At 39.3% G+C, this 17,596-nt stretch overlaps 1 protein-coding gene across 1 annotated transcript in view; it reads right to left on the bottom strand.

The window, feature by feature from the left end:
- Positions 1-17,596, bottom strand: part of DOCK7 (dedicator of cytokinesis 7) — a 163,241-nt gene that overhangs the window by 54,433 nt on the left and 91,212 nt on the right. The window contains exons 13-21 of the mRNA XM_015415227.1: positions 11,974-12,091; positions 11,309-11,379; positions 10,025-10,163; positions 9,293-9,394; positions 8,981-9,067; positions 8,552-8,783; positions 6,894-7,058; positions 4,415-4,584; positions 298-387 (exon numbers count right to left, since the gene is read on the bottom strand). Of these exons, the coding sequence (XP_015270713.1) occupies positions 298-387; positions 4,415-4,584; positions 6,894-7,058; positions 8,552-8,783; positions 8,981-9,067; positions 9,293-9,394; positions 10,025-10,163; positions 11,309-11,379; positions 11,974-12,091 (1,174 nt within the window). The remainder of the gene's footprint in view (positions 1-297; positions 388-4,414; positions 4,585-6,893; positions 7,059-8,551; positions 8,784-8,980; positions 9,068-9,292; positions 9,395-10,024; positions 10,164-11,308; positions 11,380-11,973; positions 12,092-17,596) is intronic.

Genomic DNA, 17,596 nt, shown 5'->3' with positions numbered 1-17,596 from the left:
CTCCATCAGTACCCACATGCTCCTTTGGGGTAAAGTGGCTTCTGCTGATGCAATAACGGAACAAAATGGTAGGATTTAACTCCCTGTTTCTTTTGCACACTTCTAGATCATGCCCAGTTTATAACAGTTTGCAGCCCTGATATATAAAAGAACTGAGCAACCACAGCTCTAGTTGACTCAGCACTCCCAAGATCAGGGCACAAACACAGGACACATTGTGTGATGGCTTAATGGTTTATAATGACTAAACTTCCCTGCCCCACCACAAAATATCAAATTGTCTTCACTAAGATCTACCTTTTTAGTTGGTAACCGTCCTGTTAAAGTTTGTAAGAAACTTGCCGTCTCTGTATGCGAGGACATACGATTACAACTTCGATCTGCAGCCTACAGAGTGGAAATGAATGCATGATGACAGCACATTAAAATTTGTCACGGATGACATCTGCAGCTCTGGGAAGACAAACATCAACAAAGTACAGGCCCACAACAAAAATGTCAGAAGCTGCTGATCATATACAGATCTCATTGAAACAAAATGACAACAAATACCCAACTTTGGAACTGGTTTTTTAAAAAACCGGCAAGGCTATTTGTGGTCTTTAAATGTCATGTATAATATTTTTGCATAACTATATTTAATGTTGCAAAGCATGAAATTTCAATATAGCATCATTATGTTCTGTTGTCATACAAGTGTTAAGAAAAGTGTATTTTAAGTTTTCAGAATCATTCCTCCCAGCTGTGTAGTTATTACCCAAAATGTAAAATCCACAAGAATACAGATATTCCACAGAACTACAAAATCAAATTTGATTTGTGACAACAGATTTAATCTGAAGTAATATTCTTTGAAGGTTTGTTTTTGTTGTTTTTTCTTTGAAAAAAGCTGAGAGACATGTTCAACTGATTTCAGCCATTGGTTTGGTGGTATAAAAATCTAACAAATAAATAAATAACCATGCAATGTTAAGAAGCAAGCAACTATGGTTAATGTATCAAGTTACTATATATTTCACACTTTGCAACAAAACTGTTTCTTACAACATTTTTTTTCCAGTACCCAAACTTCATTTAGTTGAAACTAATGTAGACAAATGGTTGAGTTTTAATGTATGTCATTCAACCATTCACATGATGAAGGGAGGACTGCTGATTGATGAACAGAATGCATTATGAAAATGATAAAAATGGTAAGTAGTATTATCAATATAAAAAATAATTTTGCAAGGATTTGTATTACATGTTCCCACAAGGAATATGCTTTGTCTAATATACCAAACCATTGTAAATAATGCTTACAATTAAATAAAAAGAACAGAAAGCACAAAAAATTCACAAATCCAGAAGCAACTGAAATATGGTAGGGGAAAATAATGTTGGTGTTTGGTGGTTTTTCATGCAGTACAGAGGACTGGGGGAGGGGGGTGTCATGAGTTCTTGAAAAACAGATAAAAGCAAGCCAAGGAGACCATGGTGTGGACTTAATTGGGAAAGATGTAGTGTCAGCCAAGGCAAGAGAAAGAAAGAAAGAAAGAAAGAAAGAAAGAAAGAAAGAAAGAAAGAAGCTCTAATGTAGACACCACCTGTGTTGTCTCTGCACTTGGACTGGGGTTGGATCCCCATGGGGCAGCTTTTGGAGCACCAGTATTTACCCAGGAATTGGAGCGATCTAAGCCCTGGGCGTATAATAGAAAGCAGTAAGGAAAGGAAAGAAATATTACATGTTGCATGCCATATAGTACAGGAAAATTAGAGAAATTAATTCCTTCAAAGAAACCCAGTGCATAATCAACACAAATGCATCACCAATTAGTATGGTTAAATAAACCCCTGAGTTTTAGTTTACAGGGTTATTTTAATGGCTTCCCCCTTCATACACATGCTCAAAGATCACCTACCTAAGAAATCTATGGGGCGCATAGATATGCATTATCAACCGTTTCTCTTGAGATATCATATTTCCCTATCATTTGTTCCATTACTTGCCTGCACATCCTCTCAAACAAATACTGGGGATCTAATTCTTACACACATGTACAAATCTGTATCTTTTCAAAGTCTAAGGCACCAGATTACTTTTTAAAAGATCTTGATTCCTACACCCCTTTGAACTATTACAGCTACCTGTTCTCATTTTATAGTACAACCAAAGGTCTCCTGTCATATGATTAATAAATGACCCAAGCACCAGAGAATTTTATAACTATGAAAAAACATGAAAGACCTCTTAGAAGTTTAAAAAACAATCACAGTAAATAAACTTCAGCAATGGCAAAATTCAATCTTGTAAACTAGATTTCAGCAAAAGACACTTTGTGTTTATTTGGTTGGTTTTCTACACCAAGCTTTTTTAAAAACAGGCCTTTTAAAAGCCCACTGAGCAGCAAGCGGACCATGCTGTTTGTGTCGGCTACATTCAAATGTCAAAAGGAAACTGACTGTCTGCTGCCGGCACTTGTTTGCCATGCTCACATGCTCTTCCCTTTTCCATGTGACACAATTCAAAACATCTTGGTTTGATCCCGCTTCAATTTACTGTGACATCCAAACTGGCCTTGGCACTGTGGAGTCTGCTTACTCCTCACAAACTAGGATTTAAAACTGGGATTAGACTAAGATTTAGAACCTCAGAACGTGCATTTGGACATTGTGGTGAACCGAAGCTTGCTCAAACCAGAAGGGCACAGAAAAATGTTAACATGGCAAAGAAGCTGCACTCATGGCCATGACAAACAAACAGGTTTGTTGTGACATATGAATGCAGCAAGTGTTAAAGCTAAAGAGGTCTTGCCTCACCAGTGTTTTAAAGGAAGGCTGCTAGGGAGTCTCATACATTTCCCAAAGGAAAAGCACACCATAAACTATATAAAAAAAATCTAAACCTTTTTAAAAAACCATACCATGTGTCATTAGTTATTTATTACCTTCATCTGTTATTTTACATACCAGCAAAATACCCTGCTCAATTTACAGCTTAACTGCCCCGAATTCACCCCCCAAATTTGGTAAAGTTTTGGGGGGTTTTGGTAGTGTGGTAACTTGCTGTGTTATTTCTTAACATATCCATTTAGTTTAGAGATAGCTGGAGCAGAGAAATCCAAAGCTGGGCATGAATTTCATGTGTTTTTCTGTTTGTTTTTTATACCTTATGGAGAGGCATGACTTCTATTAGATTGTTCCCATGTGAGTGGGTATGGGACCTGATGGGCATAGTTCACGCTTTGGAGTACAGGTAGAAGTATGCAGATTCTCAGATTTTTGGTGTGGAGACTGAACTGACACATAACATACTGACACTGCAATTCTCTGCTTTTGACTCAAATAACATTTGAGTTGGTTTCCATGAAAATTCTTATAGCTTTGACCACACTTCGTACTTAGTGAAATGGGGCAGGACTAAGTCTTCCTAAACCAGGTGCAATAAGAATTGTTACACCAATAAACAGTTTTTGTTTTGGCTTTTGGCTTTTTTGAGGTACCAAGGTTTTCTACCAAGCTTCAGAAGTACAGCAGAGCCAAAAATTAGATTTTGGTAGACAAAAACATTACTTTTTGCAGCAAAACTGAGTGTTATCACTGACATCAAAAGATCCTGAGTTTCAGAATACCTCTACCACGCAGTAATATTACTCCTTCCACCTTATCAAACAGCAGAATATGTTTAAGTAAGAAAGCTTCTGTCCATTTTTATGGCCAAATTATCCAGGCCAACCAGTTCACGTAAAACTTATCATCTCGTAGGTAAATTCCATGTGCACATCACTCCCTTAGGCATTTCACAAAAGGTCAAAGTGTTTTAATTCGCAAGACCATTAAATGTATACTTAAATACTCCTAATTGTCCATGTCAATGCCTTAAATGCTTAATAAGAACATGTGTCACTGTTTGAGATTAGTTTTTTTTTAATTTACTCAAAAATGCTTAATTCCTTGGTACCTCCATTTTCCCCCTGCCTTTTTATGCAAATGGACTGATGACTGCTCAATCAATTTTTTCACATAACGGTGTAAAATACCTTTAAAATGACTCATAAAATAATTTGGGCTGGAAGGAAGAATTAAAGGCCAGAATTTTACAAGAAAAGAGCCTACAATTTCCACTGCTATTGTCCTTATGATGTCCTAGAAATACTCCCGGCTAACAACTAAGGATGCCATCTGAGCATCCTTTATAACAAATGATAACATCCTGGAAACACTGGGATGCACAGATGTCCCTGCCCTCATTTTTTAATCTGTAATTGAGACTGGGACCCAGTGAGGTTTCAGGATTTTTTTCAAAATGGAATAGTGAGACACAAAATCCAGTTTGCCACAGGATTACTTCAAAAGGCAAGGAACAAAACAGCAGAAAGTTTTTAATGAGCACAATATTTTTACCATCAGCCTACCGCCCCAAGTGCAAGCTTACCTTACTGCCAATGATTGACCGTACTTCATCATCAGGAGAGGTTGGAGTCCCAGATATATCTGGGTTACTGTTACTAAGGCTCCTTGAGCGATTCAAGTTTAAGCTTGCTGGTCTGACAGCTGAACGAGCCATAGTAGCATAATGCACTGATCCTCCCAAACCACCAGGGCCTAAAACAATGGTGCACAATATAAATCAATGGGTGAGATACAAATTAAGGAAACATCACCTACGCTAGTAAAACTGGCTTTGAGAAGTGCCATTCATATCAGCATCTTTCTCCATGACACACTTGGCAGATCTTTTCTCTGTGATTCATTACCACTTTTTTTTTTTGCCCCCTGAAGGGGATTTTTTAATTGCATTTTCTATAACTAAACACTACATGAAAAAATAGGGGAGGGTCTACAAACTATAGGGATAAAGGAAATAAACCTCTAAAAACCCAAGAGTGGGTGTCATACAAATTGCTTTAACAAGATTACAAGCTTATGTAGCTAGGTATTCGTATAAAATCATTGAACATGTTCATCATCTTTGTATTAAACTTCCACTCAAACTTAAACATCGTCTACTATGACTTCATAAAAACCCAAGAAAGCCTATTTTAAACATATTTTTTAACTTCAGAGTTATAATAACAGATCATTTTTTCTCCTTTGGCTTCCTCAATTTATAGCCTCGTTTTGGGGGCACTGCCCCCAAGTTTGAGTCTGATTCTTCACCAGAAGATGGCTCTGCTCCATCTCTGCCATCCTTCTTGGGACTGTCTTTTTCTTCTTCTTCTTTTCCTTCTGCTGGGATGCAGGAATTCACTTGCTTTATCCATAGTGTCAATTTTTTCTTTTCCATTCACAAACTTAAAGATGAGTCCTTCAGGCTGAATCCATCTGAAGACAATTTGTTTCTTTTGTAGAAATGCGACCAAGTCTTTATATTTACGCCTTCTCTTCCTTATTTCAAATGGAATATCCTTTATTTCTTTGCCCTTGATTTTCAGGGTAACCCCATTAGCCGCTTTAAGAATTTTATCTCTGACGTTCCTTCTGGAGAATCTCACCATCACTTCTCCTGGCAGATTATTATTCCTTGTAAATTCTGTATACGATCTGTAGACCGTATCACTATCGTTTTGCAAAGTATCTCCTTTAATATCTGCCATTTGCTCCAATGCTTAACACATTGTCTGTGTGAGATTCTCCCCTTTTTCCTCAGAAATTTCCTGAAACCTTAGGACATAGCTTGCCTTTTCCATTTGTAACTGCAGCAGTTGGGACTTGTCTGTTTGTCGTTCTTCTCCATTGTCTGCACTTGTTTTTGCAGTTTTTTGATGTTAATGTCCACTTCTTTAAGTTGCTGATCCATTTGGTCTGTTTTTTTGACAGTCTCATTAATTTGAGCTTGCTGTATATCCAGCTTTCGACTTATCTCTGTCACTTGTTCCAGCAGAGGGCGTAGTGCTTCATTTAATATCTTTTGAAGGTCTGAGTTTGTGTCCTGTCTGGGCACATCACTCGCTGGGCTGGCACTTCCGGAAGCCTTAGCTTTCACTATCTTCTCCTTCTCCTCTTTCCTCCTAGGAGGTGCCATTTTTGAGGAATTGTTTACTGTTTGTCAAAAGTTATCAGTCTCTAAAGTTCTCAGTTATGCTTGGTAAGTTCTTAGTTGTCTTTTATTTCAGTCTTTTTTACTTTGAAAGCCTGCCCACCCCCCCGCTTTAAGGATAGAATTCGCTTTAAGTCTGTCTTATCGGAGGAGAATCCCCTCCCCCCCCTTGCTTCCCGCGGGGCAGCTTTAGCTCTTTTTGGTGTTCTTGCTTCAACTTAACTCACAGTTCAATTATTAGACGATTTCCATTTCGCTTATATTGCCAAATCGCTAGATCACCCAGCGCTTGATCCGGTGTGCGCTTCGAGTTCCATCTGGAAACTCTGCGGCAGGACCATTGAGGCATGGATGGCCCCCCCTTCACCGGCAAGATTGCTGGCGGAGAAGCCATCTAGCACCCCATGACTTGGAACCCATCAACAAGGGTTCCGTGGGGGATGCGGACAATTGCACCCTCTTCTAGCCACTGGTTCTGGCAATCGTCTCCCAGAGGTCCAGGAGAGTGGCTGCCATGGCAAATGCCAAAACCGGAAACCTCATTCATTACCACTTCTCACCAGTATCCGTAAATTACGGTACTCTAATCCTTTAAAGGTAGCACTTTCTTGAAGTAGCAACTTTCAACAAAGGCAGGTACTGGAATTGCCTTTGTCTAACTTTCACCTATCCCTTCCCTAAGTCAATATGGCTGCACTCTCTGTGGTGAGGAAAAAACCCTGAGGATATATTCTCAGGAGCAGCACTCTACTATTTTCCTTATATTACTAAAAAACTTCATGCGCTGAATCTTAGCAAACCCTGGATGAACTCCTGAAACCAGGCCCTTCTGTTCCAGTTTCTCAATGAAGTAATGTTTTAAAAGTTAAAATACCTGGTGATGGTGAATTGGGAGAGGTGTTTGGTAGGCGAAAAACATAGTAAATATATGAAGTGAGCAGGTTGTTTCTGCCGTGCTGGTCCTGATTGCTGTCTAGGTTTTTGTGTAGTCTGTTTACAATAGATGCCATGGCTTCAAAAGATGCTTGACCCAGATTAACTGAAAAGGAATAAAATGAAAAGTTTGGCACTAGGCAACCTGACAAGCCATTTTAAAAAAGAACAACAGATCTATCTTTTTAAAAATAAGAATAACCATTTCCATTTCATTTATTAGCTTCATTGACCCGAGGTCTTAAGCCAAACATGCAAACAACAAATATAAAATGCATTACATAAAATTGCAAGATATTTAGACAGAACGCCTTTACAATAAAAGCTAGTAAACATGCTCTCAATCAGTAACATCAGACCACATTTTATAAACCTGACAAGCCATTTTAAAAAAGAACAACAGATCTATCTTTTTAAAAATAAGAATAACTAATCTGGCATGAATTTCCCTTGAAATATATCTATAGAATAGGTCAAGATTGGGATCATTTGAACAAGAATTTCAATGACAGTGAACAATATATATCCAAGAGGTTATCTGTTTCAACACAGAATTAGGTGAGAAACAATATTTTGATATCCTACATGAGAAAGTCACAATTAAAACTGTACCTTTACTTTATTCTTACCATATCCAAACATGTGAGACATACTTGTGGAAAGGTTTTGAAGAAGAAGAAGAGATTGGATTTATACCCCACCCTTCACTACCCAAAGGAGTCTCAGTGGCTTACAAACTCCTTTCCCTTCCCCTCCCCACAACAGACACCCTGTGTGGTAGGTGGGGCTGAGAGAGCTCTGACAGAAACTGCTCTTTTTCAAGAACAGCTGTGCCAGAACTATGGCTTGCCCAAGGTCAGAGAACAAGTATAAAGAAAACAGTCATGAAAGTCTGACCCACAAATCAAGCAGTCAACAAGACTTGCAAAAAATACTTCCTGTGTATTACAGTCTAAATTCCTACAAATCATAAGAAAATCCTAGAACAAAGATACATCATCAAAGATACATCATCAACGTTGTCTCCGGATTATATAACAACGTTTCAAAATTGGATCTTCCTCAGGAATATTAGAGTGGTACTAAAGCTCCCTTGCTCTTAAAGAGCTTAACAACAAGTCATGAAAGATAATACAATTCATTCAAATAGGACACTGATCTCAATATGTTCAGGCTCAGATATGCTGCTAAACTTCTAATGGATCCCAGGCCATCCAGCAAGTGCAAGTGGAGGAGTGGGGAATCAAACCCAGTTCGCCCAGATTAGAGTCCGCACACTTAACCATTACACCAAACTTGCTTGACATACACTGTTTTTCTCAAGCTGTTCCAAGAGTTAGCTAACTCACTCATACTTTGGTGGAAGAAAAAGGCATTTAATATCTGGCTGGAACTAGTACATTTCTAATCATGCTCCATTTATCCGTTCCCTCAAATATGTACTGTCCCCTTCTCAAATTAAAGAGTGAATACTAAAATGTTGACCTGCAGTTCCACAATTAAAGCATAATCAATAACATTTAAAATACAGCTGAATAAAATGCATCAGGGAAGGTATGATTCAAACTCTAATTTTCAAAACAAATGTCAGTAAAATACCTATTTGGCCTGCTATAATAGGAGGTCTTACAACCAAAAGAATCAGTTTGTCAAGCAGGAGATGGAGAAATCGCACCACAGGTTCCAGCTGAGAAGAACTTAATGCTGAAATGCTGCTCTTTAATTCATTTTCCAAGTTGTTTTCCATAATTCTCATGTCACCTATCCGCACAGGGAACATGTGTTCATCCAGAGCATGAACAAGTGCAAAGAATTTGTCAAGGAAAGGGTCCTGTATGCACAAAAAATCCCAATAAAATATGCTTAGCTGTATCATTTTTAAAATGTATGCATTGACTAATATGTAAAAAAGATATTTATTAAATAAAAATTCTTCTAAGAAAATACACAAATAGGTTGCATGAGAAATTTCACTATTCATATCAGCTCTAGCTCTTGCTGCTTAAAGGAAATACTGTTAATACATACCTGTGTGTGAATGGTTGATACAGCGACTATTTCTACATTAAAAACTCCTTTATGATTATCTACCCACTTCATTCCTGGCAGGGGCACCTGACAACAAAACAATAAACAATAAAACCACTTATGTGTGTGTATCACAACACTGACAAAGCAGACAACATGCTACTCTATGCAGCAAAGATTCTTCTAACAAATAAAGTTAAATTAATTGTGCATTATATGAACCTCTTTTAAAGCTTGGTATCAAAATATGCAACCTGTCTGTTCTAGACATCTGTATTTACTAAGTAAATCTTAATATAATGAATAAATGACCTCTGGAGAAAGCACAGAATACGCCTGCGGTGGCTTCTCCAATGAAACAGGAAGGCAGAACTGGCCAGTCTTCAACCGTCCATTCTGGAGCATTGGTATCCACTTTAATAGGAAAGAAAACACAAAAAGTTTTATTTGTACACATTAAATACACAAGGTGTTTCCGGATCATCCAGTGTGAAAATCAGTCTGATCTAAAAGCCAAGGGCAAAGCATAATAAAAGCTGAAAGATCAAAATGCAAGGATACATGGGCTTAGTGATGGTTCAGACAGAAACATGTCCCATTTTTAAATGACTTTTAAAAATGAGGTCACACGGGAGGGGGAAACAAGCGTCCAAAGATGGAAAGCAGCAGAATTACTCAGCTGGTGTTGAATAGAAAGGCCTAGTCTTCCATAACAAAAGCCATAATAAAGATCAAAGCGATGTATTTTCATGCTGCAAGAACAATCCAAAGTTACACCATTCTAAACCCAATGTGCTTAGAAGGGTATGAATTTGTGTAGGAATGCACTGGTCATCACTTAAGCTTAAACTCCCAGTAGCATTGATGGAACCAAGATTCTGCCACATGAAGCATTATTACAAAATGTGCTCTGGAAGCCTTAAAATACTCGAAATAAAGCTAACATAAAAATGAAATCTGATCTGTTATCTCCTCCCCTCTTCTCTATATGAACGAAATCTGAGTTATATATAAAAAGGAATCATTTTGGGTTGGTGTTTTTACCGTGTATCCAACAGGAGTCTCGAGCGGAGTGTTTTGTTTTTGCTGGCAACTGACATGATAAAAAGTGAAAAGCAGGTGGTGGTGATCAGTTAATGTGGCAGGGAGTTTAATCTTGATTTCTTCATGAAAATCAGGCGACCTGTTTAACGATACAAATAGAAGTAATCAGGTGTGCATAAAGACATTTGACTGCTTTGTTTCTCTTCCTAATATGCTTTATTATTCCACGTTTGTTAAATGTGAACATCCTCAAAATAATGGGGGGGAAACCCTCTTTATGATCAGTACTTGTGTCTGCCTGTTCTATGCTCCCTAATCTCACTGTTACACTGTTTACAGGTCCCCCCAGGTACTGTCGTATCAGTCACGCACTGGGTGCTCCAAGATTTGAATGTCCAGCAATTTATGAAACTTAATTAGAAGGCACTATATATTACTACTCCACATTGCACTAAACCTATGGACTATCCCTCCCAATAGTTTGGCACATACATTGCCAGGCCAATTTACCTGATGTGTCTTGCATATGTTATGGACTTCCACCATATACATTTTTATGGTGGGTTCTCACATGGTACATTGTGAGAATGGGTCATGTGGTGGTGGTGGTGAATCCAGGAGACCTGGACTCAAATTGCTGCCCAGCCACTATGAACCAGTTACTATCTCAGCCTCACAGATTTACTGCAAGGCTAAAATAGGAAAACTCTATGTTGGCTTCCCCTGCAGTCCCCTAAGTATAAATAAATAGATGGCCATGTCACTACTTCCAATTACTAAATTCCACCAGCAAACTATTCCCCAAATAGAAGGCCTGAAAAACATCCCAGGATTCTGGAAATTATATACTGACACCTACAAATCTGAAACTTTTATTCAACTCTTAATTCACCTTGTGGTGAAAAAAGAATTTGTATAAGGGATCTAAAATATTTTTCCAGGCCATGTATATATTTCAATGATGAGAAGTCTAGAGTAAAGTGAAGTTGACTAAATCTATTGCAGCTCAGACTCCAATTTGACAGGTTAGAGCCAAAGCAACTGCCCTGCATGTAGAATAGTCCAGGTTCAATCCCCATAATCTCATGTTAAAGAATATCAGATGTGCTGCCACTCAAAAGTAGGGAGCAGTAGGCTAAAGGAGTAGTTAAAAAAAACTAATCCAGAAACAAAACAAAAAGGCAACCTATAAAGATGCAATATTCTTTAATATGATGTATGGTTTTGTGGATATAATGCCCTGTGATGTCAGATGTTCCTTTTAAAACATTTTCTGCATTTTACCTGTTATGATACACAACAGCTGTGTAGGCTTCCTTTGAAAATTCAGCACAGCTGGATTTTCCAAAGATAACCTGTAAAAGTAAACAAAACATTTTTAAGCTATGTTCTTTGGAATGTAAATCAGTAAGGCCCCCTAGCCCAAGTAATGTTTTAATTCTGTAATGCCAAAATGAAGATTAAAGCCTTTATTTCTATTGAGTGTTCTGCAGAAGTATTACACAAATTGGTCTGAAAAGAGCATATAAAAAACAGGCAGAAGGATGTTTGGACAGAGAGGCAGTTTTTCAGATTGCATGATATGTTGCTCAGGCCCCCTATGCTCTTTGATGCACAGGCTGTGGATAAGTGAATCACATGAAAATTCAAGCACACGAGCAGACACACAGTGATGAAAAAAGGTGGAGAATAAAAGGATGCAAAATATCACCAATGTTCACACTGAAGGCTACCAGTAACCAGCATAGTGCTCCATTTTTGCTTTGCAGCACTGCCAGAAGCAGTGATTGGGTCAAGGGAAGTACAGCATGTACTGCTGGGACTAGATATATATCACAGCATCCCCCATCAGAACACCACAGTCTCACCACAGTAATGAAATTCAAAGGGAACACATATGCACAAACACAAAGGAACGAAGTGCGCACACACTTAGTGATGCACCATACCGGCATTGCATTACTTGGATCTTCTCCATACATAAACTGGACTTTTACAGTAATATTCCGGGCAGATCCTTGCCGGTTGGCAAAGTTAAGGGTCTGAGGATATACGTACAGAAGGTTTCTGTAAAGTAAGCAGAAGGGATAAACATTGCCTAATTCAGACACAAGAGGATAAAATTATATTTATTTATTTCATCACATTTATAGCCCACCCTTCCCCAAAGTGGGCTCAGGGTGGGTAACAACATCATTTATACAAAAATTTTGTTAATAAAATAACATTAAAATTTAACACATCTTCATAAATATTAAAATGCTGGTCACAGCTGATAACAAAAAAAAAATCCCTGGTTGTGGGAGGTTCCTGGCAATAGCCAGTAGTTGTTAACAGAGTGACAACCACCTCAGGGAAGCCATATATGGATGTCCGTTGCCTCAGCCAAAGGCCTGGCGGAACAGCTCCGTCTTACAGGCCCTGCAGAATTGAAGTAAATCCTGCAGGGCCCTGATCTCAAGCCCTGGCCCTGGTTGAGGCAAGTCGGACATCTTTTGAGCCAGGGACTACCAGGAGGTGTCGATCCTTAGAGCGTTATGCTCTTCGGGGCATATACGAGAAGAGGCAGTCCTTCAGATATGTTGGTCCCAGGCCGTGTAAGGCTTTAAAGGTTATTACTAACACCTTGAAGCGGATCTGGAACTCTACTGGTAACCAATGCAAATGGCTGAGGACCTGCCACACGTGAGCCCGTTTAGGCGTCGCTGTTAGCAGGCGCACCACTGCATTTTGCACCAGTTGTAATTTCTGGGTCAGCCTCAAGGGTAAGCCTGTGTAGAGCGAATTACAGTAGTCACGTCTGGAAGTGACCACTGCATGGGTCACTGTAGCCAAATCTTGAGGGGAGAAATAGGGTTTCAGCAACCTAATCTGCCAAAGATGGAAAAAGGCAAATTGGGCGGCTACAGTAACCTGGGCCTCCATAGAAAGAGAGGCATCCAGTGTCACTCCAAGACTCCTCACCTTCTCAGCTGGCACCAAAGATGCCCCTTCCAGAGTGGGATACCCATATCCCCTCCCTCCGTCTTCGATGGATTTAGCCTCAACCGACTCTGCCGCAACCATCCAGCCACAGCTCCAAAGCCTCGGCCAAATTATCAGGGGTGGAGGACGGATGGCCTTCCAATAACAGATAGAGCTGGGCAGTGTTCCCTCTAAGCTGAGTTAGTGTGAGCTAGCTCGCAGTTTTTTAGCCTCCAGCTCACACATTTCTGTCTTATCTCAGGAAGGATGGCTCCAGAGCAAACTAGTTTATGCAGTAGCCAAATTGCTCGCTCACAACTTTAAAGCCAGTAGCTCACCAAGTAGAATTTTTGCTCACAAGACTCCACAGCTTAGAGGGAACATTGGAGCTGGGTGTCATCTGTGTATTGATGGCAACCCAGCCCATACCTCTGGACTAACTGGGCAAGAGGGCACATATAGATGTTAAATATCATTGGTGAGAGGATCGCCCCCTGTGGCACTCCACATTCCAGTGGGTATCGCAGGGAGGTCCTCTTGCCCAGCACCACCCTCTGCCCCTGACCATGGAGAAAGGAGGAAAACCATTGCAAGGCAGTCCCCTGAACTCCTACATCAGCAAGGTGGTGGGTCAGTAGATCATAATCGACCGTGTCGAATGCTGCTGTCAGATCAAGTAATAACAGCTGCATCAACCCACCCCAGTCCAGATGTCTACAGAGGTCATCCGTAAGGGCGACCAGAGCCGTCTCCGTCCCATGGCCAGGGCGGAAGCTACAAAATTAATATTTTAATTAATTAATATTTTAATTAATAATTCAGTCCTGTATTCAATATTATGCATCTTTTGAACAATGCAAGCTTACACTCTTTAACACATCCTGACTCTTTTCTTTGCAACACTCCTCCCACCTTCTGACTGGGATATAAGGACTCAGAGATCTCCTTTCCTACTTTTATCTGATGAAGGGCGCTTTGACTCTCAAAAGCTTAAATCCCCAAAATATTGCTGGTCTCTAAGGTGCTACTGGACTCAACTTTAGTCTTTAACCTGGCATCTTTCATAATAACCTTGAAAGGAGGTAGATCAGTGGTTCCCAACTTTTTTAACTATGTCAAAAAAGTCCAAAAAATCTGCAGACCCCCACAACAGTAGTTCATAGAATCACAGAGTTGGAAGGGCCATACAGGCCACCTAGTCCAACCCCCAGCTCAATGCAGGATCAGCCTAGAACATTCCTGACAAGTGTTTGTCCAGCTGCTGCTTAAAGACTGCCAGTGAGGGGGAGCTCACCACCTCCCTAGGCAGCTGATTCCACCACTGCACAATTCTTACTGTAAAAAAAGTTTTTTTCCTGATATTCAGATGGTACCTTGTATTATTGTATTATTAGTATCCTTTGACTGAGAAAACACTTGACAAAAAGCTATTATGAATTCAGTAACACCTTTAAACTAGCTTACTTCTATTAAGCTAAACAGCATCTACATATAGAAAAAACAGTAATACATGTATGTGTGAGATATATTATTTATTTGGTCTACAGAAGGTATGTTTGCTCATTTATTAGACTGAGTCATTTAATGAGATGGCGGCTGCTGTTCTACAGCCTTCACAGATTGGGAGTCTGGTTGAAAGGTAGACAGTACAGACCAATGACAGAGTATAAGAAAGTTTAACATGTCTGTGTAGTTTAGAGTTACTGGTATAGTTGCCTAGAACGACCTCTTTGCTAACGCAGCAGTAAGTCTGTACTCACGGGAATTCTCTTGGATGCTCAATGAACATTCAATCCTTGATGGAACAATTGGTGAATGCTTATTTATTTTTATTTTAACCCAACTTTTCAGTGGCAAATTGACTTCAAAAGGAGCTTACAAGTATCATACTAACGGAAATAATGATTGAAGTACAATACATTATGAATGTTAATATCGAAAATTAGAATAATTTCTAATAAAACAGTCATAATTCCAAAATACAATCTAAGCAACATTCCTGAAGAGTTTAAAACCATGTAAAGAACAGATTTGCATTAGTAAGTTCAAGTGAACATGAACCAGAAGAACTATGGGTTGAAACCAGAGATATTATCAAGGAAAAATGTGCCAGATTATTCCTGCAGAAAAGGAAAATCTCAATGGATAACTGATGAAACTCTCAAAATCGCTAAAGACAGATGAGAAGCAAAAGTACAAGGTGAGAGAAATAAACTCAAAAGCCTAAATCCAACATTTAAGCAACTCACACATAGAGACAAAGAGAACTAGTACAATAACCAGTGTAAAGAAACAGAACAACAAAAAGGGAAGAACAAGAGATCTGTTCCACAAGATCCAAGGAATCAAAGGGAAACTTAAAGCATGGTTAGGCATGCTGAAAGATCAACATGGAAATAAATTAATTGAACAGGACAAAATAAAATAAAAGATGGGAACAATACACTGAAGAACTATACAAAAGAGATGAAAGGATGACAGATTCCTTCCAAGAAGAATCTTTTGAAGACCGTTTTAGAAAGTGAAGTGAGAGCTGCACTGAGGGCAACTGGAAAAAACAAATCACCAGGAGTAGATGGGATATCAACAGAACTCTTCCAAGCCACAGAGTCCATTAAAATCTTAATGAGATTGTGTCAACAAATATGGAAAACAAAACAATGGCCCACAGACTGGAAATGCGCAATTAACATTTCAGTTCCAAAAAAAGGAGATGTCAAGGACTGTAGCACCTATTGGACCACTACATTAATTTCTCATGCAGGTACAGTGATGCTCAATATCTCACTACAACGACTGTTACCATATATGGAATGAGAAATGCCAAATGTTCCAGCTGTATTCAGAAAAGGAAAAGGAGCTAGAAAACTTATTGAAAATTTACATTGGTTACTGGAGCATATGAGAGAATTTCAGAAGAAAACCAGCTTTTTCATAGATTACAGCAAAGCTTTTGACTGTGTGGATCATGAAAAGCTATGGTTGGCATTAAAAGAAATGGGTGTGCCACAGCATCTGATTGTTTTGATGTGCAACCTACACTCCAGACAAGAAGCCACTGTTAAGACAGAATATGCAGGAATAGAATGGTTTCCATTGGCAAAAAGGGTCAGGCAAGAATGCTTTTTATCTCCCTTTCTCTTCAATATGTATGCAGAACATATCATAGGGAAACTGGATTAGATTTATATGAAGGTGGAGTGAAAATCAATGGAAGGAACGTGACAATTTGAGATGTGCAGATGATACCACATTAGTGGCAGAAAACAGTGAAGACTTGAAATGACTATCGCTAAAGGTTAAAGCAGAAAGTGCCAACGCAGGATTACAGTCAAACATCAAGAAGACAAATGTAATGACTACAGGGGAATTAACTTGATGATGATGATGATGAAGAAGAAATGGAAACTGTTCAAGATTTTCTATTCCTTGCCTCAACTGTCAACCAAAAGGTAGATCCCCCCCTTTCTCTTGGCTCTGACCAACCATGGCTGGGAGAAAGGTGGAAAGGAAGTCGCAGCCTGGAGAAAGGAGGAACTGAACTTGTCAGACCGGTTTGGTTTGTGTGGAGCCCATTTGGTTTGAGGTTCAGTTTGCGGACCGCCCAAAGCCCTGAACTGAACTGCCCTTTTCAGGTTTATGCCCATCCCTAGCTATGATTTTATTCTTCTTTGCTCACACAGATTGGTGAATCTATCAAACTCAGCTTCTTCCTATGCTTGCCTACAGGTTTAACTCTGTATCAAGATTCTGTGCCCAAGATCCAAAGAATGGAAAACTGGTTCTGTGAGCCCAAGAGGGGTTGTGTAACTTGATACTGTTTACTTAGTAGTAACTCCCACTGAATTCATGTTAAGTGTACATGAGATAGCTACACTAGATTATTTTTTCCTCTATGGCGGCAGTCCCACGAATGCCATAACAAACTACTCTTGAAATAATGGAAATTTAAAAAGTGGTTTATGGCTTAGCATGGAGAACAGATATTGGAAGATAAATAAAGTCAAACACTCCACTGGCTTAGCACAAGCTCCTAGCATGAGCCCTGGCAGTGCTCTGAATCCAGTCAAATGATTTCTATATGCAGTTCTGATTTAGTAACATGCCCTTTGAAGAGCCTGAAATTCCAAAGCAGGATCAAATCGCAGAAGCTCATCTTATGAATTTTGAACTTTGCTTACTCACTTTGCATTAACACATGTACTGATTACCTGTTTGAGAAGTGTCACTGCATACATCCCATAGTTTTGGATCATTGGGTTCCAGTTATTCTGTTGCAGAATCCAGGGTTGAGTAACTCGTTATATCAGACATATTAATTTATGCTTGTTATTGGGGGGTTAGCAGTCGGGTGCATTTACTATAACACTTGAATTTGCTGCTCACAATCAATAGCAGAGTCACCCCTTATAAAGGATACAGGGGGAAGGAGAGAATTGGGGAACAACATACATCAGGAGTCCCTAATACAGTGCCCGTGGGGACCATGGAATCTGACACCTTTCCTGATGCCCACCAAGTCCAAAGTTGGTGGGGTTTTTGCCCAGCAGGGCTTCTGATTGGTTGTGCGGATTAAAAGACATCCTATTAAACAGAGCTTCTATCTGA

This window comes from Gekko japonicus, unplaced genomic scaffold (genome assembly GCF_001447785.1).
Source record: "Gekko japonicus isolate JY-2015 unplaced genomic scaffold, Gekko_japonicus_V1.1 scaffold199, whole genome shotgun sequence".
In the NCBI taxonomy this organism is placed as follows: Eukaryota; Metazoa; Chordata; class Lepidosauria; order Squamata; family Gekkonidae; genus Gekko; species Gekko japonicus.
This window is presented reverse-complemented; position numbering and strand designations above follow the sequence as displayed.